Source organism: Erithacus rubecula (assembly GCF_903797595.1).
Source record: "Erithacus rubecula genome assembly, chromosome: 3".
Classification (NCBI taxonomy): Eukaryota; Metazoa; Chordata; class Aves; order Passeriformes; family Muscicapidae; genus Erithacus; species Erithacus rubecula.
Window position 1 is genome coordinate 130,133,389 of NC_136689.1, and position 25,929 is coordinate 130,159,317.

General features: G+C 38.7%; 1 protein-coding gene across 15 annotated transcripts in view; it reads left to right on the forward strand.

The window, feature by feature from the left end:
- Positions 1-25,929, forward strand: part of OXR1 (oxidation resistance 1) — a 255,302-nt gene that overhangs the window by 51,048 nt on the left and 178,325 nt on the right. The window contains exon 1 of one of the 15 annotated variants that reach the window (XM_079300955.1): positions 11,933-11,952. The exons of the other annotated variants lie outside the window; for them this stretch is intronic. Within the exon in view, the coding sequence (XP_079157081.1) occupies positions 11,948-11,952 (5 nt within the window). The 5' untranslated portion in view covers positions 11,933-11,947. Of the gene's footprint in view, positions 1-11,932; positions 11,953-25,929 lie in introns of those variants that run through there. 15 annotated transcript variants of the gene reach the window in all.

Consider the following 25,929-nt stretch of genomic DNA (forward strand, 5'->3'; position numbering starts at 1 on the left):
TAGAGAAAAAAAAAAATTGAAATGGGACAACCAGAAACTTTCAGAACCAGGCTTCAGAAATGGCAAAATATTTTTATTTAAAATATAAATGACACTTATAATAAATATAAATTTAATGTAAATTTAATATTTTAAGTTTTATAACCATTCCTTAGAACCTTAAGAAGCAATATTTTACAGTGACAAAAAAGAAAGTTGACTGTCTCTACTAGGTTGGACAGAAATTGGTACTGATTTTATTTGATAATGTTGCTTCTGGATGGAGAAACCAATTCTTCTGGCTCTAGTTTGTCCATGTTTTTCTTGCACTGGGGAGCCCACAGTGCTGGGCCCAATACTGTGGTGCTGTCTCATGGCTGCTGAGTTAAGGAAAATAATGACCTGTCTTGACCTACTGGCCATGTCCTTCCTTGGAGACACACCAGAATTGACTGGACAAGGCTCTTTCTTGTCCTGACTTCAGTCAGTCCTATTTTCAAAGCTGACTTTGCTTTGAGCAAGGCATTAAAGCAGGTAGGTGCTAAAGGTCCCCTCAAATCCAAACTCTTTCGTGATTTTACAACTATGTGCCATAATTTTGAACAAATTTATGCAACAATGCTTGTGGATTGAGAGTATTAATGCTGTATCTTGGATTTGCTGAATTGTCCTGAATCTTTGCACTTGTATCCTTGTACTCATTCTAGGGCAACCAGCAGCCTTGTCTGAGGCCTAGCAGAGTGAAAATATGAGCCTGTGTAACCAATATTCTTTAACACACTGGAAATGTTATGTTCCTTGTTATGTTGGGAGCCAGGAGTTGTGCTGTAATGCATTTCAGCAGTCTTGGTTGACTTATTGGAAGGTGCAGTTCTCTGATATTTAAAATTAGTAATATATTTAAATTCTATAGGACCAGGGCCTTGAAGGTCACAAAACATGTTTATATGTCCTGAAATAAGAGTTTTAGCCAGGGTGGTGCTGTTTGTTTGGTTGGTTTTTTTCTAAACAGTAGCTGGTGGACTGAACAGAAGTAGACTCTTTCCAGCTTTGGTATATAGCAAGATAGGCAGAGTCCAATAAGCAGAGATACAGATGGCAGAAGTTTGACCATCAGTCTGCTCATAATGTAGTGACTCCAGAATGAGCAGTAGTTGCAGCCTACACTCTTCCTGCTGTCAGCACAGAGCTGTCTGGATCTCCAGCCAGCAGCTCCAAAACCTTGTGTTCCCTACTTCAAAACATATTGATGATGTAAAACTGACTGAATGTGTCTTGAATTGCTGGGGAATTAAATAGTTCTTAATTTAAATTGGGTCTAAATTGTAAAGATAATGTTGCCCATTGGCTTCCAGACTGGTAGATCACACAGGAAAGCACAACCAAGTCCATACCAAACATACAGTGAATGTGGTGAAGAATCTACTCGAGGCTACTCCTGAACAGCTCTCCCTTAACAGTGAGTGGGTTTTGGCTCAAAACTTCATTAACTTCAGAGCTAATGTTTATATATAATGCTCTGTAGCATTCTCTGTTCCCTAAAAATCTGCAGACCTGGCTGACTTGCTGGTCAAAGTGTAGTGGCACTTGGTGTGCAGTTGCCATACTGACTGAATTGAGCTCTAATAAGTAAACTGAACCTCAATAAAAAGGTCATATTTAAAAAGATGTATGTATTTCCCAAAAGCTTTGGCACACATTTATGTAGCTGCCTGTCCAGCACACGTTCAGACTTGAGGCTGGAGGTTGCTGTGTTGCAGGATGTTGGACTCCAGCAGATGTTCTTCACTTGCTGTTATCAGAACATGCACTGAGGAACCAAGAGAGCAAACCCTTTCAATGGGTAATAGCAATGCACTTTACATCCCAGGGACTTTGCTTTTAGTGGATAGGAGCACAACATCTTTGGCAGAGGTATCACTGAGATGGTCTCTCATATTTGCTTTATGCTGGTGCCCAGCCTAATCAGTGATTTGCACTGCTGTCAGTGTACAGTAGCAGTTGGTGTATTTAAATGCTGGGTCCAGTATCTCCAGTACTGGAGATAAAAGGCATCATAACATCCCTTGATGTGAAAGGCCTCCCTCCCACCTTTACTCATCCCTCCTGTTACTTAGAAGCCCTTCCTTGAACTTTTTTTTTTTTCTGTCCTGCTTTAAGTAAAGAGCATCTATTGTGCTTTTCTTTCATAGAATAGGAGAGTTTTTTTCCTCCTTATGTTTCAGGTGTCTCCCTGGGGCCCTGAAAGAATTCAAAAAGAATGACTGCATCCAGTGGGGTCAATGCCTCTGTTTCCAGAGAGAAAATGGAGCATAAGGAGCACCCATGTTATATGGGTAATGAGATAAAATGTGGTTAAATGGATACTTGACTTCAGATAATGATGCTTTTTCACTATTATAACTTCACATTTTGCCCTTAGTTCTGCAAGAGCAGATGTGCTTGACTTTACAGGTGTCTCTAGTCCTGTTGTCAGGCCTTTTTTGGTAGCACAAAGAGAAATATAGAGATGCATAGACTCAAAATCTTGTCAAGAAGGTGGGAAGCTCTCTTCCTACTCCCTGTAATCTTTAGGGACCAGACTCATTTATGTGAAAAATGTATTTACATGACTATCAGAAAGATATTATAGTCTGGAAATGAGACTGTCAGAACCATGTTGTCTCTGCTGCCAGCTGTTTTTGCAGCAGAATCTCAAGTCATGTTGTAGTCACGAGTAGGAATAGTAATGGAGGCTTTTTCCTGGGCATATTCTCTCTGTTACAGTGGGAATTAGATCTGAGGGCCACAACTAAAGGGAAAAAAGTAATCGTCTTACCCTATCCAAGGTATGTTGAGAATCATCTTGCTCAATTTAATGGATCTTTCTTATTAGGTAACTCATCCTCAAAACACCTTATAAGCAAGAATGCTCAATAAACCTCCTTTGAATTAAGTACATTCCTTTAAATTCCCCAAATAGTATCTTCCTTTTGAAGATAAAAACAGATTAAATGTGTGGAACCATGTGGTGTTTATAGGAGCTCAGGAATACTAGAGAAGGCTGGCATGGCATAGCATGTCTGCACTGTCTGTGATAACAAGAGAAGATGCCTCAGGAGCATATGTTATCAGCAGGATCCAGAAGAGATACAGCATCAGTGTGTGAGGCAGGGGAGGTAGGATTCCTTCTCTCTCCCTGATATGGATGCTGAGTATCAGCTTTTCTTTCCTCACAAATCAGTATTTCATCGGGAACATGAACACCAGCTGGAGAACTCATTGCTCTGTGATTGCTGCCTGTTGAGGTGGAATAATTTTTTTCTTTAACTCCAAATGAAATTGAGGAGCTCTTCAAAACAAGAGGGTAGAAATGCCTTTGTCTTTATCTCATGTATAATGTTCACAAAAGTGTGGGTGTGGGCTTTTCTTCCTGCTTAAGGTAAAGGCATCAAGAGCTGTGAGGGTAGTCAGTGGATTTCTTGTCTGTTTTCACTAGAACACATTCAGATGAAGAGCTGAGCTCAGTTCTGTGTCCTCTTCCTGTCTGGTAACCATCAACTCCCATGGATGGAAGTAGTTACATTTAAGATTATTGGTACAGGGTATGGATGCAGGTTTGTATTTAACATGGCTGCAGTAAAAGGTAACTTGATATCTGACACTGGGGCAGAACTTGACCTGCAAAATCCTAATTACTAATTGATGAGTAAGCATCTAACCCGACTTTCAGCTTCCAGCTCAAGTGTTTAGCAGGGAAAAATATCCTTGTGATTGATAGAGAGTGAAAAAAGAAAAGAGTGAAAAAAGTCATTGGAGATGTGATAAGCAGAGGCAATGAACCTCCAACTGATTTTATATGGCTCTATTTGCAATAAAAAAGTAGTGCAATCAGTGTGCATCACTGCTAATTGCCACACAGTAAAGATGAGAAATTAATATTATCATATCTATTATGTAATAAGAACACTAAAGTATTGAATAATTATTAGCTTATTGTAAAGTGTGGAAGATTTCTTAAGCAGTGTTGTATGTTTGGAAAGTGGGTTTTGTTAGTGCTACTGTCAATGCTAGAGTCTTGTGACTTATGCTGTATGTAAAAAAAATAAGCAATACATTTAGTGAAAGATACTTCACTCATAACTGTGTATAGAAAACAGTATCCCAGTAGCTGGGAAATACTAGATGTCACTTAGACTTCACTCCTTTTCTAAAAGCATGATATTTATATGTTTACTTTTCTTATCCCACAGATACATAGTATCTTTGTCTCTCCCTCAATATTAAACATTAAAATAATTTGCATTATTAATATGTTCCTTCCATATTGTGAAGAGGAATATGTGCTTCACCCTGCTACCCAGGCTGACTCCCTATCGACTGCTTTCCAAACTAACATAAGAACTCTTTGTTTGCAACAAAAAGAAATCGTGCTGCTTTGGAGTGTGGTTTTCTTGTTGACATTTTAGAAACTGTTCCAGGCTCTTCTTAATATTTAGACAAACAAATGTTTGCTTTTTTTTTCTGGTGATGCTGTTGACATTTCCTAAGGGAATTGCTGAAGATGTTAACAGCTTCCTAGCACAGGCATGCTGTAATGGAATAGTTCTTTGCTTGTGGTCCTGACACAAATCCTTTTTAACTGATGTTCTTGCTGAAAGTAATGTGATTGTGACAACTTATGTGAGTCAGGGTAAATGTGAATCAGTCCTGGCTATTTTGGGGAGCATAAATGTCTGCTAAACTCCTTAGTGTTTTTCTTCTTGCAGATATAACAAGCAGAAGGTACCAATTTATTGTGTACCTCAGAGCCTCTGCTGCACAAATATCTGCAGTGCAGAGCAGGAAGAAGCTCCATGAGGAACATTGGTAATTGGTGAAGTCTAAAGGCCAGGGAAGCTTGCAACTTTACCTGCTGAAATTGGTCAGTTTGGGGCTTGGCTAATTGTGGAACCAGTAGCCATGGAAAACAATCACACAGTGAAAGGTGCCCTGGTATGTGCAGTGTGTGCCCCAAGGGCACTCTGGGTTAGACACAGACTGTTTGTTAGTTGAACCTGTGCACTGCCATGACTTTGCTATCTGGTCAGTACAAACAGGGTATAATTACATTAGCTATTAACCCAGGGCTGTCCACTTAGAGAATTTATATAACCTTTCATGGGTGAAGGTTTTGGAGAATTAAGCAGGTTGGGTTTTGTTTTGGAATCCTGGATTAAAAGTCTGAAGCTCTTATATGGAGCAACCTGTTTAGCATGTGTCTGTAGTAAAAATGCCTCCATGGTTCCTACAAGAAACAGTTAGAGCTTGTAATCTTTTAACAAGACTGTATCTTTTTCTGGCTGGTCATGTATTGCAGCTGTGGGACAGATTTTGCTCAAAAACCCATTGCTGTTTTAAAATATTTTCAACTGATAACCATTTCTGTCTGAGGAATTATCCTAAGCTCGGTTATTATATTGTCTGCATTTTCAGTGAAAGTGTAGAGAAACTCGTTCACAAGAGTCATGAAGCAGCAGCAGCATTTTGTCCATGTTGTTCCACTCCTGAGCCCTCTGGCTGAGGCTTTAAGAGGCAGTCTTTGTTGGTCTGTGACTGTTCCCCTGCCTTGAAAAAGAACAAAAACTGTCAGGAAGAAAGATACTCATCCTAAGGGTAGACTCCAGTTACATTAAATAGAATAGCAGCCACTTGGAGATGGGACTGGAAGGCAGCCAAAAGGACACTGAAATTTTTCAATAGTCTGTCCCTATCCCTGTCTTCCAGTGATCGACAGAGAATGTAATTTCAACCTTCAAAGTATTCACTGCAACCAAAGGGAACTAAATGCTGCTCTGGCTCCATTTTAAAGAGCTTTGTAACCTAGATGAGGAGATACTCTCCTTTTAAATGTGCATGTTGTTCTACTATTGCAGTAAATCACTGCAGGTATTATTGCTTATTGATTTAAGTAAATTGTCCTTTTGGCTGTCTTGTATGTGTTTCATAAAGAAAAAAATGACCTTGACCTCTGGATAGAACACATTTTCAATTAGTGTTTTGATTAAGGACTTCTCAGATGGTCCTTCCTGCTTGTATCATTAGCTGGAGGCAGTCAGCCAGGAATCACCAAGTGAAATCGTGTTTTGAGGCATTAGTGTCATGACAAGATCAAATGGCTTTCCTTGTAATGCCTGCAAAAGGATTTAATTGTATGCTGTGCCTTCTTTATGAAAACTTCTTAGATTTATATAGGTAAAGGCAGATGGCCTCTGTCTTCTAGCAATATTACAGCCTCATGAATCTCCAGCAATTTCAGGAAAGTATTTGCAATATTTTTTTTCCCTTCCTTGTGAGAGATCTCTGTACCCTCATGCTGCTATATGGGAAATTCAACCTGTTGAGCCAGGTGGGTCCTGTCAGCTAAGGTAAGATCAGAAATAGCTAATTCAATAGGTCTGCTGTCACTTGGTTTTAGGAATTGCTCTGCACTTCCCAGTGGAATTTCTATGTATGTCTCCCAAGGAAGAGAAGAAGCTGAGACCTTTTAATTTAAAACATTGCATTTTAGTTAAAGCAGGCATATGGGAACATAAGAAAAATAAAATTGTGTTATGTAGGTAAAAATCTCATTCCTACTGTCAGACATTTGGGCACTCTTTAAAATTAGGTGTATTCTAATATTTGTGTAGTGTTTCTGTTTTCTTTCCTCCTGAAGTGTAAAGTTGTATTTGTATGCTGTTTAAAAAGCCCAACATTCTGTCCCTTTATTCTACACATAATGGTAATAAAATAGTTGCTTCAGTAGATAGGAAAGCAGAGAGGTGAGAAGTGTCTTGTATGAGTATGCTTTGGATACAAAGAAGTAGAGATGACATTTGGCTTCAGAAAAATGTTCTGTAGGATTCAGGAACTGAGAATCCTAGCTGCAATAGGTTTGCACTCAGCTTCCCACAGAGCAGCCTGCTCTGTTTGGTGAGTAGGTGTCAAAGCTCAGGGTAGATAAATGTTGTGCCCAGAGCCCAGTGGTACTGCTCAGGCCATGGAGTGCCACAAAGCATGGCACTTATTGGAGATGTGTGGGGTGTTACAAATGTGGAGTGTTATCTGAAGTACCCAGTGACCACAGCTGGTAATTATGAAGAGCAGCAGTTACTACTGTGAGTAGTACATTAGTTTCAACAGAAACTACTTGGTGCATTCAAGGGTAAAATATTGTCCTTCAGTTTTTTCATTAATGTAGGAAAGACAGCTTTCTGCCATGCAAAAATCTGTATTTACATGTTCACAGCTAAAGTGCTCTTCAGGATGGGCAGTTTTACCCAATCAATTTTTAAAATGTTTGGCAGATAGAGGAGAAAGAGCCATCTAATACCCACTTTAAATCCAGTATTTAGTAAACATACCAAATCTAGTGTATGGCTCAGGTTTGTGTCTCTCACTGTGCATGTGCAGAGTCTTTTGATTTTAAAGACCCTGATAGATGAGGTGAAAATAATGACAGATGTTTTCTGTAATGTGGATGGCATGGCTTGCTGTCACGGGGCTCCTGGATTTAAAATGGGCACTGCTGTTGTCTGTGCCTATCCCAGGAGAAGAGGGTTTGTTCAGCCAGAGCTGCATCTTACACCTCAGTGCCACAGACCTGCAGATGCTAATTACTTCCTAATCTGTTTGTCATTAAATAGCCATAAAAATTTATTATCCTTTTCTGAGCACAACTAGTTCATTGTAAGTACTTTTTTTTTTTTTTCTTCCTCATTGCACTACAGTGAGTAAATTAGGGCTGAGAAGAAGGCTGAATGAAAAAAAGAGAGGTGAAAGGAGTGGGGAGTGAATGAAAATTAGGGACAGAGAACTTACATGTGTATAAATATTTTGATGGCTCTAGGAAAATGAATAGACTCAGGATTATTTAAGGAAAGACACTGAACATAAGAAATTGCAATTTTTAAAATATAGAGAAAATGCTGAGTGTCTTACATCATAGTAATAAGTTTTAGCTTTCTTCCTAAGTACTTGAGTTTAGAAAATAAAGTTGAAGCAAAAATAGAAAAAGGAAAACTGAATAGTGGACCACAGTCAAGAAGGTGACTGAAAAGGAGGAAAAGCAGAGATGGAAGACTACCTAAGTCCACTTTGCTCTAGTGCATTTTATGCTCTGAGTCATACCTAGGGCCTCAAACATTTCAAAGAATTTAAAAGGTGATTGTTTATGCCTACTGAAAATACATGTATTTTTTAACACAAAAAGTTAATTAACCTGTGGAGCTGATATCACAGACAAGATTTCTAGGGAGTTCAAAAAGGCATTCACATTAGTCAGCAGCAAAGAAACCCAGTAGGGATTTTGTGGACAGTGTGATGTTTTTTTCTAAGGATTGCAGGAAAAATCCCTGTTGCTTACAGAATGAAACTTCTGGCTGACAACAGCCTAGAAAAAGCATTCCTTGGGTTTTGCTCATGGGTGCTGGCTGCTTGTGAGGAATAGGACCTCTGTTCTCACTGTGGTGTTTTACACTGTTTTTGGTGGTGTTTTAGTTTTTGTTATGTTATGGGACTAAATCACAAAACATGCTGGAAAAAGTGGCTAAAGTGATACACCATTGTAAAAGCATTATGGTCTGCCAAAGTTACTGCTGTCATGGCCAAGCAAAAAGGAGACTGCAGACATCATAGTTACAGCCTGCTGCTCCATCCACTTCCCATTTCTGCAGTGAAGGAAAAGCTTCTCAGATGAAGCTGTAATGAGTCACATTAGCTGGTATTTCATCTGCCATAATGGACCACAATCAAAACTTAATAATTCATACTTTTGTGTGAGGTGTTTAACTGAATGATAAATGAGATTTAACTGAATGAAAAATTTACAGGATGAAAACATGTATTGCTATTTTTGCATTTTTAGGGTTTTTTTGAGTTTTTCTTGGGTCATAAAGAAGGTGTGCCTTTTTATTTCAGCATAGAACTGCTTCATCTAATAGAAGTGTCTTTGATTTTTTTTTTTCCTGATTGTGTTTTGTTGTTAAAAAATAGTTAAATGTTTGCTTCATTGGGCTGATGAAAGGAGAGTTGATGTTTTCAGTGCTAAAGTATTGCTTTATTCTGTTTCCTGCATAGCCTCTTGATCATCTTTGCTCTTAAACTTCACAATTCTTATGAATGTGTTGCTTTCATGTCACCATGAGGAGGTGGATGGGATTGTTCCACTTTTTTGATTTCTTTCACTAAAATTACTGACTTTTAAACTCTTTTAGAGTTTAATAATAGCCACTTTTGATATAGTAACAAAAAAATAAGTCTAGACTTTCAAGAATATTTCAAAGGGGCTATAAAACAGACTATCAGATTACTGTTGACTTGAAATGATCATAGTGATAGAGATGAAAGGAAATTTGCATAACTTTTCAAACAGGAGAAGGGAAAGATGAGATTGATATCATTATATCAAATGTGATGTTGAAGAGTTTTGCATTTATTTTCTCAGTTCTTTCTGGCCTGCTGGGTTGGTGGAGGACAGCAAGCCATTCTGGAATCACTTCTTCCTCTAGGTTCTTATTTTCATCTGGGAAAAGGATACTTGAATTGATCTGGTTATTTCATGATTGTAAACAGTGATTACTTGAGAGTCTGATTTACCGCTAAGAACCATAATGGCACTAAATTTAAGCAGTCAGAAAAACACTGGATTAAATGTAAAGATAATGTCACATTGGAAGAACTAATTCCTGAAGCACTACGGAGTCATAAAATCACTTTAACAAAATTCAGAATAAAAGGAGAAAGAGCTCCTTTTCACTTTTCCCTGTGAGCAAGCTAGCAGAGAATTTTCACAGCCTTCCTCCCATTTTATGTCTGGACTTAAAATAGTCACATAAAAATGTAGAAATTATCAAGTATTACATATGCAAGATGAAATTCATATGTCTTTTTCCTGATGGACACGCGTTTGGTAGTCTTCTTTCTATATATGTTTAGCAGTGCAGAGCAATTTCCTGGAAGGTACAGGAAAGAATGTGAAAACTGATAAAGTGAAGAGAATTCAAAGCAGGAATATGAAGTAGATGGATTGACAAGTTATGGAGGCAATTTGGGTCCATGAGAATATGGAAACACTTCCCAGTGGCTATATGACAACGATATAAAATGTTTCTTTATTCCTGTCTCTGGTCCCCACTCTCCCTTCACGTGCATTTCCCAGGGAGTTAACAATAATCAGGAGATTAGATCTTCATCTGTAAGTTAATAAATTAATGCTAAGTCCCAGCTCTAAATACTTTTGGGCAACACAAGAGAGGGAAGTCCATTCTCTGTGTTAGTGAAAGTTCATTTAAATATGGTATATAATAGGAATAACTAAAAAAAAAAAGGGCGCCTCATTACCAGAGGAAATTACTGCAGCATGTAGTTTGATAAGGAATTTTTAATTTTTCTGCACTGGATGTCATCTTACAAAATTGCCAAGTTTTGCTGCTGATGTTAGCAGAAGCAAGTTCAATGCCTGGATGATTTCTTTGTTAATTGATGTTTCTGCTCAGGATTCTCTTTATTGTAGCTTGATTTCATTCTTTCTCTTTTGTTTTTTTATCACAGTTTGATACCAAAAAGGCTTAGGTTTATTAGACCTGTCTCTCTGCCACTTTAAGACTGTTAATATTCCATCTTTATAATGATTGCTGAAATACCCCTTTCTATCATACTTTTCTAACACTTCCTTTCTGGATGAACCAATAAAATAATTCTGAGGGAATGTATAAACATATTAGGGGAAGGTTTTTTCTCCTCAGTATCTCCAAGAAGACAGCCCCACTTCTGGAGCAGGAATACTATGATAATGCATCACAGGTTTGTTATATCAATTACTGTACAATATATCACAGGCTGCTAAGGTCTTGTTTTACAAAAAGGCTTCCAGTTGTAATGGCACATTGAGGATGTTTGAGTACTCATGCAGAACCCACTTCATCACTACTTTACAGTATGTGAGATAACAGCTCAATAAATATTCTGGGCCAGCCTAGATAAACTGAACATTAAATATGAAATCTAAAATACTTCTTTGGTTTCTTGCCAGAAGTATTGGACACATGCTATACATTTAGATCTCCTGCATGATTAGGATTTGAATTTTGTTACTTAGACAAATATTTTTTGCAACATTAATTGCAAGCCAATTTCAAATTATTGTAGTATAATTGCTACCTTTGCAGAGTCAGGTTTTAAACTAACAAACATGTGTGACCATTTACTGCTCATGGAATAGGAATAGAATCATTATTAGAATCACTGGGGTATGGTACAAACTTAGCATTCTGACTTCAAAAGGAATTGCATGTTTAGGCAATTCTACATTTTCTTAAAGCCAAGCTAAGCTGATTCTACATGACAGTAGTTTTAATGAGGCTCAATAAACAGTACAGTTTGTAACCTCAGGCCAACTGCTGAGCAGAAGCCAAGAGCAGTGCTACAACTTTAGTGAACCCATTACTGTGAAAGATGCTGGATCCTGGATCAGCCTGAGTCACTCATTGCACAAGAGATGAAGCTCCAATAAATAAAAATGAATATCTAAGGTGACGGGTGACAACTTCATGCTAATGTGATTTTCTCTGATTTGACAGTGCCTTGATAAAGTCTTAAGGCATGTGGCTTACTAGCAACCATTTAAATTTTTAGCCGTTGAATGTTCTGTTTTACTTGTAGACATTAGCATTTGGGGCTTGTGGTTTCCTATAGGTATGTAAAATTTGCCTTGTTTATGTATTGGACCCAATTCTCAGAGCTATTCAAGATCTAGAACAGCTCTGATAAACTGTTAGGGTAGTCAATGCTGAAATACATATTTTTTTCTTTTCCAATTTACAGCTATTTTTATTAGATTTTTAAAAGGTGAATTTATATAGGTTATTTCCTGCCCTTAGGGGCTGATCTTAGGCCATGTCCCCCACCAGCACATTCACTGACCTGGAGCCCCATGAGAGTCCTCCAGAACAGTCTGCATCCCTTGTGAATGAGGTTAAAAAATGAATGATGGTTAAAAAACAGAGGCAGTAAAACTCCTCTTTTTAAGGTACTATGCCTCTCTTAGTATTTATGAAAGTATTTCTGAAGGGTACCTGGAAATACAGTATAAATGGATTTAGGGGCTGTAAAGAATGCAAGAGCACAACTGAGATATTTAATCTTGGTGTGAATAGGGGCTGAACCATCTCTAAGGATGGCTTACACACCAAAGGCATAGACCAAAATAAGCAGAAGAGTTGGCAGCACAGGACAAAAAAGTTGGTCTTGTACAAGAAAATAGGCAGAAATTAGTTTATATTGCTGGGAATACTACAGTATATAGTGGGTAACCTTGGGCTTGATTTTAAATGTCTTTTCCAACCTAAATAATTCTGCATAATGTGCTGAACTGTTTTTCTATTTCCCTGAGAATCTTATCAAAACCCTGTAAATATAAGCAGTTCATCATGTTTGCCAAAATTGTGATTCATATATGTGGGCTTCATTGAAGCCACAGGCTGAAAATTGCAAGGGCCTGAGGCCTTTTCTCCTTTCTCATGCTAAGGAGAATTTCTCTCGGGTCTGCTGCAGTTTGCCTGTTCCTCCCTGGATCTTCCCAAGGTGATAAACCTCGGGAAAAACAGGAAGGAATTCACAATAAGATTAAGCACCTGCTGTTTTTCAGAAAGTAAGGAAAAACAGTTCTCACAATCCGTGAGAAAGTTCTGTTTTCTTCTACTATCCAATGGACGGCCGTTCCTCTCTTCTTCAGCGATCCACACTATAAAAGTGGTTCGCCTTCACAATAAAGTTGCTTCTCTTTGCTGCTAGCTGGAGGAGTCATTGTCGTTATTCTCCGCGGCCGTATCGCGAATAATGACACATATATAAGTTTTACCTGTCACCTTTGCAAAGTTGCTGAATCACAGTTTAAGTGGTTGGTGCTGAACTACAAGCTGATAACAGGTTTGCCATTTACACTCTTGATCTTCAACCTAGTAAGACAGCAGAAAAAGATGTTAAGATAACACAGAGCTAGGGCAAAAAAGATTCTGCAATCAGCTTCTGTTCCTTATTTAGTGCAGTTTAATTACCAAATGGCAACAATAAAGACTAACTTGTCATCTGCTGACATTTATTTCAGTGGGAAACAGGAAAAATGCACTGTTAGAAAGTAATATCAGAAACACTAGGGAATTTTCAGAGTTATAAAGAGACAGATAAACACAATAAAAATCAATATGCTTTGTGTCCTCTATCTCCACTTTCCAGAATGATATAGTTTCTATTTACAGTTGGGAAATATGTCCTCAAATACTGGTGACACTGCGAGAAATGTTCTTGGGGGCAGTCAACATCAGCAGACTATGAAAGGACAAACCCCAACTTTTAATCAATGGAAGAAGAGAAATGAATGTTGCAATAGACTCTTCTCCCTTAGAAGGTGGCAGGCATGGTACAGTGCAGACTGATATATGTGACCCAAGTAATGAAACACAAAGCAAACTTTGGATGGATAGATCAAACACTTGGAGTTCCATGCAGCAGGATCCATAGTGTGAGATTAAACAAGGGTTGTTAGTTTGGTTTTGTAAGCAGATTGACAGCTGGTATTTGAAATTGTTTTATAAGCGGATATCTTTCATGTTTCTTCATAGAAATAGAGACTGGCATGAAAATTGTTTTGTATAATTTTATAGTGTAATTGCCTGTTGAGTGTCTTTGCCAGGTTCAAATACACATATGGAAGAAAATGGTCATGGTCATCTTCCTAGCCTGGGGTAAACCAGAGGCCTAAAGCTATTTAAAAAAAAGGCTGATAACTGATGGTAACATATTATTCAGGTCTAAGTTAGATCTGAACTTCAAATGATCTTGTATTCTAAAGAAAGTGACACCTAATGCCTTTTCCAATGTTGGTACTCCTGCACTCAGAATAAGTGATTACCTAGGAATAGAAATGGGGCATCTGTGCACAACTCCAGAATTTCAGTGGCTCCACATTACAAGTTGCTGGGTTATTTACTGAGTCATAATTTATTGGTGTTCCCCAGCTCTGTAAGAGTTTAGCAGCACAAAAAGCTAAAATAGGCAATAAATCCAGAACCTGATCCCTTCTGATGCATATCTGTACATTCTGTGGCAAGTTTTTCTGAAGATACCCTAAAGGGAGTAAAGGATCACTCCAATTTTTGTTGTTGTACTTTGTGGTATATTCCTGCCACTATGATAATCAATCAAGAGATGAAGTAATTTGGTTTTAAGTGGAAATTGATGAGGCACATATAATAGTCCATGCCAGGCCTCAGACATTTTCCTGTAGTGGAAAGAGAGCTCTCCCTACTTTCCATTAGGATCTCCTTTGTTTGTGGTGCCTGGGACACATTTTATGTGGGTGTGAAAATTGTGCTGGTGGAGTTCTCATCATATTGCACATATGATTGTGGTCATTCATGCCTGAAATGCCCTACCCAAACTGGGGGGGATCAGCTATCCTTGTACCTCCCTTCATTGTGCTAGCAAGGCCATGCAGGAGGAAAACTCAGTAACCCATCTGGGGTGGATTGATGGTACCAGGAATGGAGGGCTGGCTGTTGATATCTTTGAATTATTCTCCTTTGTCTTGAGAGTCTCAAGCTCACATCTGTGCACTTTGGTTATTAAAAATTACATTTTATGTTCTTAACTGCAGGCAAGTTTTTGAGTAAGTGGTGTAATTCTCATGATGAAAACATGAGCTTTATTTTTTTGAAACTGACATACAAGCATTGGTGAATTGTTCCTTTTTCTGCTGAAGCTCCTCTCATGCTGAATAGCAGAGAAATAACCACCTTTTTTTCTCCAGTGATATTTGCTGTTTGGTTGATATTCCTTTCAGAAGGAAATTCAGATATGAAAGCCTGGGGCAATGGTAATCTGGAAAAATATATTTTCTATCAGTCTCCGTGAACTTTACTGTTCTGGGTAGAAGGACTTCATTTGGCCTAAGCAGCTATCCCAGACTACTGCAAACTAGTAACTGAATGAAAAATTAATAGTATTTTGTTAAATTATAACTTGAGTCATTATTGTTGTACAACTGTTGTTCTGCTGCTGTTTTTTTTTTTTCCTCAAATAAGGAGGTTTGTGTATTTAGATCCTGATTTTTTTCACACAATAAATGAGAGACAGCTCTCACTGCTAGGTAAGACAACTTCAGAATGAAATCAGATACTTTGAAATATTTTTAACTCTAGAGTGGAAGATGCTCACAAGGAAGGTTAGACTGCAAGAGACTTAACACTCTACCTAGAAAGTACAAGGCCATAAGTGTTTGTGCAAGTCAATGCTACCCAGTTACAAAGAAGGATTGTTTCAGCTCAAGTTGAGAATTTTGTCTGTAGGGTATTTTGCCTTAATGGTAAGTTTACTTTTAGGGACTGTTTTAGCCTTAAGCCTCTTTTAGCCTGTTTTATATGTGGATAGTAATGGCTTCATCAGTGAGTCTGTTCATCAATTGTTAATTAAATTTCTAGTTATTTCTAATAAGAATATAAAAAAGTCACATTAAACCCCCTGTCATATTTTATTAAAGAAGCTGACCCTCTAATTTTTCTGTTTCTGCAAGAACTGTAAAATTGTCACTTTAAATTAGATTGCAGCTTATTGATGGGTTGCTAAGTACATTAACCATTCTGTCCTGTCTGTTTGAATGCCAAAATCTCAAGCTGTACCACAACATCCTGTTGAGTGCTTTTACCACAGCTAAAGCAAAGCCTTTAGCACGGGTACCTAAGAGAGTCTGGATTTAGAATCCCTTACACCTGAAAATTTGTAACTAAATCGGTGCCAGATTGATTAGCTGGAATGCTTATGTACAATATTTCACAACAAATGAGCAGTTTGGGTGCTGCATTTGCTGCTGATGGCTGTGACTGTGCTGGGGACCCTGCAGTCTGTGTGGGAGCCGTGTCCCATGCTGTAGAGTCACAGCAGCAGCTGATGTGCTGCCTCTGCAGAAGGAAAAAGACCTTTTTACCTTCCCTGGTGAGCCAGACCCTGCAAGGAGAGGAGAAAGAGCCAGTGCAGAGGGCTGGAGGCATTGCTAGCATGGGCAGCCCATGGCTCTGTGAGTAAATCAGTTTATCAGAGCCTTGAGCCTCACCTGAGGGGTATTGTAAGCAACAGTGTTCCACAAAACATTGAAATAAAGAGCAGAGCGCAAGCATGGTGATTACTCCCTTCCTCTTCCCATTTCTCTTGAATGTGAGTTAGCTGCCACCTAGAAGATGTGAAGGATATGGAGAGAAGAACATGCACGAAATTGTGTAGCAGTTTGCATCTTCTATCCTGAAATGTGTAGAACCAGACAATCCCCAGAAGTGATTCAGAGAAAAGTGGAATTCATTTATATTTGAAGGTGAACTGGACTTTTTGATATTTGTATCTGATTTTTTTAAAAAGAGTCTCTGGTTTTCATCTGAGTGCTGGTTGCTACCAGGCAGCAGAGGAGGAGCAGCAGCACAGCTGGAGGAGGTGACATTTAGTGTATGGGGCATTTTCTGCTGCTCACTTCTCCACTGTAAATCCATGAAGCTGTTGGGTGTACTGAGAAAAGGAGGATAGGGATACTCAGCTGCCTGTATAGCTCAGCCTCCAGCATCAAAAGTTGCACTGAAAATGGCATTGAAATGACCTTGGCATTACCTGGAGGCAAGGAGATGAACAGTGACATTAAAATGGTGAAAGGAAATAAAAGGATTTTATGGATAAGGGTCACAGTTAGAGGTCTAGTTGTGTGTCCATTTGATGGAAGCTGGAAGAGGTAGAGTTGGAGGCAGAGTTGACCCTGCTAAACCCAGAGAAAAGGGCGGTTAAAGCTGTCAGGTAATTTCATATCACCAAAGTGATGTGAAATTTTTGGCAGGTTCACAGTAACAATTCTGGCTTTGTTGCTGCTGTTTCCCAGTTGTCAGAGGCACAGTGAATAGTTGTTCCCTTCTCCTACCCCAGCCAAACACCAGCACCCTCTGAATTAGTAAAATCCCAATCTGCCTCATTCCTGTGTTGCTTTGACACAAATGGGCTCAGGGGAGAAAAGTAAAACTAACTAGTAAGGTGAAACAGTGTCACTAATAACTATAAACTATTGGCCATCAGCTGTCCTGAGCAATTCTAATTAGGTACCTGCACCAGCTCTTGTTATTAAAATCATGTCATAAATGCAGGCTTGGATTTTGGAAGTTAAAAATGAGCAGTGATACAGTAGCAACTGTGACTGCAGAAGCAAATGTGAGTAGTCTTGTGACTACACATGATCTAAGTTTTCAATACTGTCTATCAGTAATAGGATGGTAAAAAGAGTCCGTGGATTTGAAGACACTGCATCAGAGCTTAGTGTCTCAAAGCCTCACCTTTTCTGAAGGATATTGCAGAAGCTGATAAAGTGATTTACACATAAATATGCTACTTGTAGTGATGCCAGTTTGGATTTGGCCTTTTTTTTTCCATTTTATGTGTTCTCTGTATTCTTCACACATACATTTGTAGCTCTGTAGCCTATTGTATTAGTAGCAAGTTTTTCCAGTAATTTTCCATGGCCTTTCCCTAAGCAGAAAGACAAAAATTCCAGAGCTTCAAGCCCTGGGGGTTACAAGACTCTTTGCTCTCTTAGTTTTTACTGGGAACCAAGTCTGAGAGCAACTCTTCCTGATACATTTTCATGGACAAAATCCAGCCAGTGCTGAATGGGGGCCCCAGAGAAGGGGCTTGACCAGAAGGAGAATTGCATCATCACTTGTTGTCCTAATTGGAGCTTTTTATCAATAATGCTAATTTCCCAAAACTTACAAATGTGTGTTCACCTGGGTGGGGTGGACTTTTGCAGACATCTTTCCTTAACTGCTCCTGAAAGCCTTCAAATAAAGATCCTCTTTTATATTACCTCCTTACTAAAATTATGTTGAGTTCCATTTCCAGGTTGGGAAAAAGACAACAGTAGCTATTCCATGGATATATGAAAGACAGAGAAACCCTTATTGGAATAGGCTCCTTTTAGTACTTTTGCTGGTTTTTTGGTTTTCCCAACAGTTGCCTAAGAATAATTTGAACTGCTGTGGTTCAACATGGACACCTGGTTCAGGTGCATGGTAATAAAATTTGAGTAGAAGCTCTGCATGTGTTGTGTCAGGAAGGTGTTAAGGTGCTTGATGATTGTCTTTGCACACTGCTAATTTGGGCTGGTATTTTTAGTTGTGCTCCCAGTAGGAATGGCAGAGTTCTTGAGAGCTTCTCACAGACAGCTTTGATCTCTGGCTCCTTTGGGGAGCAGCTGCTACAGTAGCCATCCCACCAAGGTTAATGCCTGCTTTGCTCTCATAAATAAAACTTTAAATTAAAAAATAATCCAGAAACAAAAAAATCTCCTAAAACTTCACATCCTCTTCTTTTCACTGAGCTATTGTTTTGTTTTGGTTTTTTTTTTGTTTTTTTGTGGTTTTTTTTGGGTTTTTTTTGTTGTTTTTTTTTTTTTTCTCTGGACGTTCCGGGGAAGGGATTCTGGGTATATGTTAAACCTGTAATTGTAGACCCAGATTGACCTCTTGATGGGAGTTTGTCTTGCTCATTGCATTTGAGGATTGTTGCATTTTTCTTCTTTTGTTTTTATAGCATCAGGTTAGGAAGTGAAAAGAAGTACTTCACAGAGCTTGTAATGGACTATGCAATAGTCTTTATGAAAATTTGCAGAGATGCTCAACTAAGTATTCTTCAGATAAATTATAAAAGGAAGAGGGGAACTTAAAAGGATGTATTTTGTCTTATTGTTCTTTTTATTTGTTAAGACAGCATATTTAATTTATGTCAAGTATAAAATGATTCAGCAGACTGATAATGATACAAATAATCTGAAATAAAAAATAATTTGTGGCACTAAAAATCACCTATTACTAGATTGTTTTTGGTTTCTCTAATATTCCTAATTGCAGAACTACTGTTCCACAAAGAGCTGTGAAATAGTCCTGTTTGACATGCAAAGTTCCTTGTGAGCAGTACTGAGTTTCTAAGGTCTGACTTCGATCTTTTATTAGTATTTGAATTTCAGTGGACCAGAGCCCTGGAGATTAGAGCTGTCAGGAGGCCTGGAGAGGGCTTGGCTTGTTTTCCAGAGAGAGGACTGCTCTGATGTATTAGGAGTGGATTGCAACTGACATGCAGAGTAGATGCCTAGATTGTTTTGAAAAGTACAGTTGTTAATTTCTTTTTTTAGTGTTGGTTTTGTTTTGCTAGCCCAGAGGCTACTCAGTTTTTAATCACGATTTCAGGAGTAGTTTTTTGCTGTTACTAAGACTTCTTGGTAACTGCATTTTTTGGGTGGCAGTTTTTAGGGAACTAAAATACCCCCAAAACTGAACAGTTTATGGATTTTTCTCCAGTAGTCTTTGTCTTGAGACAAAATTATAAAAAAAATTATACTATATCTCTGCTGGATACTGCAGTTTGCATATTATCCTGTTTTTAGAGTTTCTTGCTTCTCCTGGCTTTTATTTCCAAAACATGTCAGCAGTGGAAGTCAGGTGGGGGTTCCAGTATGAAAAAGGGCATCCTGTGGGCAGTGGGGAGGGCAGGGTGCAGAAGCAGCTGAAAGGTGATGAATCTGAGAAAATTGAACTTTCTGTGTGTAGACCTGGGAGACTTTGAGCTAGATCACAGGTAGGTCATGAATTTCTGCACATTGCTCTTCACTGTGCTTTGACTAAAAATATTTTCTGGAACAGTGAGTGCAGGCACCTTGCTTTGGACTTTGCTAACTCCCACTGTGTTCAGTGCATCTTTGTTGATGAAAGCAGAGCAGGTACCACTCCTTGAACAAATCAGGCTCTTTCATGGAGGAGCTTACAGAAACAGTCCAAATGTCAGGTGAGTGTGCTGGGCAGAACATGGAAAGCTGCTCAGATAATGCTGCAGACTGTTAGCAGAGATGGATTTTTCTCAAGGGTCATAGAAGGTAAGAGGAGGGTAGCAGAGAGGACTCTGTGTGTGACCTAAATGAGTGGTTCCTAACACCAGTGGGTGTCCAATTCATCTTCCTAAAACACTAGGAGTACTTCAACTAAACATTTCCATGTAACCTCAATCAAATTTTACTCCACAAAAAATATTTTCCTTCAAAAACACATTCTCTTAATTGCTGCTGTCTTATGATGACTACTTCTGGCCTATATAGAACATGGAATATTATATCCCTTATGATGGGAGTGAGTCTGGGTGAGTTGTTAACCATGTGTAATTTTATGGTATACAACATAAAAATTTGTGATTTGTATGGTCTTGTGCTTGGCAGCATTATAGCTGGACAGCTTACCACCTCCTATATTCACTCTACAAATATTTCTATAAAAGTAAATGAACAGTTGAATGCACAAGTGTGCATTCTTTTATAAAAATTTTGTTGCTGAGGGATAATCTAGAAAAAATAGTAATTGCCTCAGTATAAGCCTTGCATTCACATTGGATTTTGCTGTCATTGTACCTAAAGGTTGTAAAGTTGTATCCAGCTGTGGATAATGAGAGTCATCAGGCTTGGGGACTGACACCTTTCTAATTTCTTTTCCCTACCTCAAGTACAGGCAGAAGTTTAATTTCTCTTACTGTCTGGAAATTTAATCTTTTTAAGATTTTGTTCATCCAAGCTCTGGTTAGAACTGTTGAATCCTTTGCATTTGTTTTCAAGACTGGAAAGTAATTTTCCTCTAAGTATTTTCCATACCTAATCACTTGAATTCAGTGACAATTCACCTTTCATCCTTCTCTTACGAGCTGAGTGGATTGAACTCCTTTAATTAGCATTGTGGGCTTATTTTTCAGCTGCAGGGTCACTTCGAAGTTTTCAGGAAGTAGAACAATAAATGTTATCTTCAGAAGTGTCATTTTAATCTAGTAGTGTTTTAATTCAATCACATATGAACAGAGGAAGATTAAACAATTTTTACCCTAGCACCAGACCCAGGTTTTATGAGAAAGCAGACATGGCTTTAGATAACCAAGTCTTTCTTTGAGCTGTTTCCTTCCAAGTCAATATCTTTCAACCTTACTTGGGAACACATTATCATGGAGAACAAAAAAAAGGAAAAAAAACTTTTTCTAAAAAATCTTGACTGGCATTAATTAGTTTTCTTGCATCTAATTATTTGTAATCACTATGATAACAGCAAAAAAAAAAAACCAAAACCTTAGTCTTGAATTCTTCTGTGAGTGGTAAGGATATGTTTAGCTACCAGTAAATGCTATTGCATTTTAATGAGAAGATTTTGAACTAGCTTTTGAATCTAAATATAGACATTTACAGTTGATTTTAAGTGTGTGTAGGAGAGGAGAGGATGGCCTTTTACCAAAAGCAATGCTTCGTGTTGCTACATTGTTCATTGGAGCAAAACACTGTTTGGGGTCTGATTTGATATGCACATTTCTTTATCAGAGTTACCAAATCAGAAAGTCAGTGACTTTCACAGACTTGCACAGTAACATCTATTACAAACAAGAAGCAAGTTTCCTTAATGCACTTGGTGCCATTCAGTGGTACATGTTCCCGGGTTTTATTTGCAGGGTTCTGGGCACACATTCTGCCACGTGGATCGGAGCTGTCTCGCAGGCTGTCAGCAGAAAAGGCTGATCATCTCTGCAGGGAGCTGGTGCCAAGCTGGGCACTGCAGGGCTATTAATTCCAAGCTCTTCCACCATCTGCTTTCAGGAAATAGAGAGGGGAACGTCACTGACCTTCGGGGTGTTTTTGCCTTTGGCTGTTCCACAGTCTTCGACAGTCCTGAGCCCTGGCTCTGAGCTCTGCCTGCAGTCCCTTTCTCTCACTCCAGTTCCTACAGGGAGCTTGAAGATGTCCAACCCTTTAGAAACTTCTGAACACTGCTTTTCTGAGTACTGCAAAGCTAGATAGAAAATTATGGGAATAGTAAATCAGCCTTTTATATGCACTGAGTGGGAGTTCAAAAACAAACCAAGGAATGGATCCAGACATTTCTTTGAGTGTGAGCACATGTCCCAGCTGCAGAGGGACTCCTGCAGACTGGGGTGGTGTTGCTTCCTTTGCAGTGATGTCTTGCTCGTTGTTGTACAGTGTAGGTCTGCACTAGCTATAAAATCCCAAGGAGGTATAAAATGGTGAGGAACCCTACCTGCTCGTGCCCAAACTCAGCAGCAGTCACTGTCCATGTGTGGCACTGAGAGAGCAGAGATCCTGCTCGTTTTGTGTCCCCAGGAGTGGTGACAGTCACATCCTACTTGTTTTGTGTTGTCCCCAGGAGTGGTGACAGGCTAGCTCCAGCATCTGACCCTGTTCCAGGGTCTGGTTTCCTTGGCCTGGAGGTGAAGGATTAGGAGAGATAGCTAAAACACTGGCATAAGAAACAAAATGGGAGGATGTGGGAAATGCTCAAACCAAATATTGGGAGCACCAGGAAGTCCGAGGCTTGTAGTTCTGTGAGAAGTTTTCTGACCCTCCCAAAATTCTTACTAGATGGGTGTCTGCTTTGATAGATATGGGTGGACAACCACTTCTGCCTTCTGCCTGCTTTGCCCAGCCATGCAAAAGAATTGTGGTGAAAATAAAACCACTTCATTACATAAACCTGAAAGCCCTGTCAGCTGGGACAGAAGATGAAGCTTAATGTTACTAGTGTGGTGATCTCAATGGCCTTTTCCTATGGGACATGATAAGATTGTTGGCATGGGGAATGAAATGCATTTGGGACTCATGCACATCTGCACTGGCCTCTTGCACTTGTAGGATTTATTTTTGACTTATTCCATTGTGCTTGGAGTGTTTAAAGTGTCATTTGCAAAATTTATCCTTGGAATGGAGGAAGAATACTCATTGCATTTGCAGAAATGGAGTGGGGACTAAAAATCCTCATTCAGCAAATATTGCAGATGTCACATTGTGCTAAAAAAACTGGCAAAATTGTTGAGTGGATTTAGTCTAATTTTAAAACCACATAAAATTAATGGCCAATAGGTATCTATAACCTTTGAATATGGTGTAAACAAGAAGCTTTGAACTGACTATGGACAATAAAGAATATTTTATGGACTTTTGAATTCAAGTTTTGCTCTTTTAAATGAGAGCTTGGGAACAGACACATTTGCATATTAGTTTGGTAACTTTTCCACTTGAAAAGCAGAAGAAAAGAAAAAAATCTGTTTGTATTTAAACAAAATTTTGATGAAAAATTTAGAAATACCTAAGCAAATGTTTGGGGTTTTTTCATGAAAAAAAAAAGATATTTTAGGGACATTCTAACCATTGTTTCAGTCTGACTTTTTTTTTCTGAAAAAAATATTTTTCATTCTCAGGTAATGAAAAATTGGTTTAAGGAGCTATTCTGTGGACCTGTTTTTTTGCACTGATAACTCAATACATTCTAAGCAATTAGTGGCAAATGGTAAAGCCAAACACCTGAATGATTTATAACTTTATCACCTTATGTATGTATTTGCTTTTTTTTTCAAGTTAGAGTTTTATTATGTCAGGTGATGTTCAGCATCCAAATAGTGAGTCTGCCACTGTAAAGCTTCTATTCAAAACTGGAGGCATATTGTTACTAAAATGCATTGTGTCTGCTAGAGCCTGCCATTAAATGATGTGCTGGAAACTGTTCAATATTTGTTGTACAATAGCATTAGGGAAGGGAAGTAATAATACAGCGTCCTTTTGTAGTAGCTGAGCAAGTTATTAGTCTTAGACTAAATGCCTTTGTGTGAAACAACAGTTTAGTGTTGAGTTTTCCTGTGGTCTTTTGCCAGAAGCATTATGAATAGCATAGAATTTGCTGCATCAGTCCTTTTACTAGTCTGTTCTGGAAGAAAATGTGTTTCATCACACGTTTACAAGTCTGACATGAAAATACTATTAAAAGGAACAGTCTTGAAGTCTTCTTTGATCAGTTTTGTCCTTAGATGGGTGTAAATATGTGCAAATAAAATTATAGCAGCATCTTACTAGTTTCTGATTCTCCTATGTCCCAGGGGCAGAACTGCAGGGGCTGAGGCATCTGCTGCTGCTCTGCAGAAGGACAGAGCTAATCATTGTATTGGCATTCAATCTCTCCCTTGTGCAATTCTTTCCCTTTCCCCTCTTTCCATATTCCTTCTGTAAATATTAATGTGCTGTCTTGTTTTAATTTTAACACTGATCTTTTCCCCCTAAGACAAATTTTCTGTAATTATTTATGCTATTACCTATTTCTGAAAAAAATTTCTTAAAAGCTGTAAACTCAGTTTGGGGATATAAAACAAAACACTTCTGTTTCCTTGACAGTGAAGATGAAGAAAAGCTAGAAATGTTTGTTTATTAAAGCATTCAAACTTATTTCTAATTCAGACAGCAATTCCTGTCTGTTTAGGCAAATACTTGCTCCTCCTGTGAAGGTGGTTCCCAGTGCAATGTGATAGACTGGGTATTCATGCCAGTCACCCTTCATCAGTGATTTAAAAGGCAAAAAAAGTCAATATTTTGGACTTGATTATCTTGCAAGTAAGAATCTAGTAAATGTATGGAAATTTTCACTATTTTGGTACCCTCCTCACAAGTAATTTCAGAGAGTTGGGCATTGTCACTTCTTTCATTCCTCAACACAAGTAAAAGATTTCTACCCCACAAATCTCCTTGTGGTGCACTGAGAAGCCAAACAGTGCAGTAGCAGCAGCATTTGTGCCTTGTTTTAGGTATGAGTTTCTTCCTTCCCTGCTGTACATTGCCACAAGCAAAGCAAGGGTCCTTTTCCCTGCTTCTCTTCTACTCCTCTTTCTCCCTTTCTCAGGTCTTAAGGCTGCAGAGCACTCAGGCTATGTGTGCAAAATCAACAGATGTTTTAGTATTTATTTATCTTATTTCAGTCTTTCTGGGCTGTCTGGAAGGGAACAATGCAAGAAAAACACTTGCATCCTTAGTTAATTTGCTGCTAATTTGGAGTAGAGACAGCACTGCTGTAATTCTTACCAGGGAATCTCAGGCACAGCCTTCTCTCAATAGGCATATGTCTACTTATGCCTATAGTAATGTGTGAGCCCTAGAACACATTATTCCACAATCATACTAAATATTTACGTTTTCTTTTGTTTTCACAGTACCCTTCATGGTAAGATGGCCTATAGATTACATTGGCTGTGTTTCTGTGTTTGTTTTGGCGTAGGTTTTTGTTTTCTTTTGCTGTGTTGTACTGAAAACCTCTAAGCTGTTATTAGTACAGCACCACTTTCCAAGTGAAGAAATAAATAGCACTTGACAGTTGACAACTCCATTTCAGCAGAAGCAGCCATTACTGCAGCAGCCTGTGGTGGCAGGCAGGGTGACTCTGACCTTCGCACGCCAAGTGCTGGTCCAGCTCTTGTGGTTCTGCCAGTGATGGCTGGGGTCTAACAACAGCAACAGCAGTGTGAAACCCTTGTATTCAGGAGGCTGATATATCTTCTGCCTTTGTGGTGCTTAAATGGTTGCTAAGGAAGACAAGGAAAGGCCTGTTTGGAGAGGAAGGGGTTAGAGACAAACTGGTACCCAGTCCATTCTGTGTGTGTGTAGTGCAGCACTGCAGCAACAATTGCACGAATGGGAGGTTTGTTTATTTTTAGTTATGTTACATTGATTTCCCATTAGTTTGTTATCTTGAATGTAAAACACAGGCTTCTGTGTCCACGTGAGCCCTTGGAATGCATGTAGAAAGAAAAAATATACATTAGGAGCAGAGCTAGAACTGTTTATAGCAAGAGGCTTTTAGAGGATTTTTTAGCCTGGAGAAACTTATGTCCATGCACTGATTTGCTTGAATTTGCTTGAATCTTTTCATTATTAACCTAATAGGATCATCCCTGTTTGGGATGACAGTCATCACCTTAGTAACTCCTTTCAACTCACATTGGTGCTGTGAGCAGTTTTCTGTTGTACCATAGAATAAATCCAGTATGTCAAGTGCATTGGAAATTCAGTGAGAAACAGTTATTTCG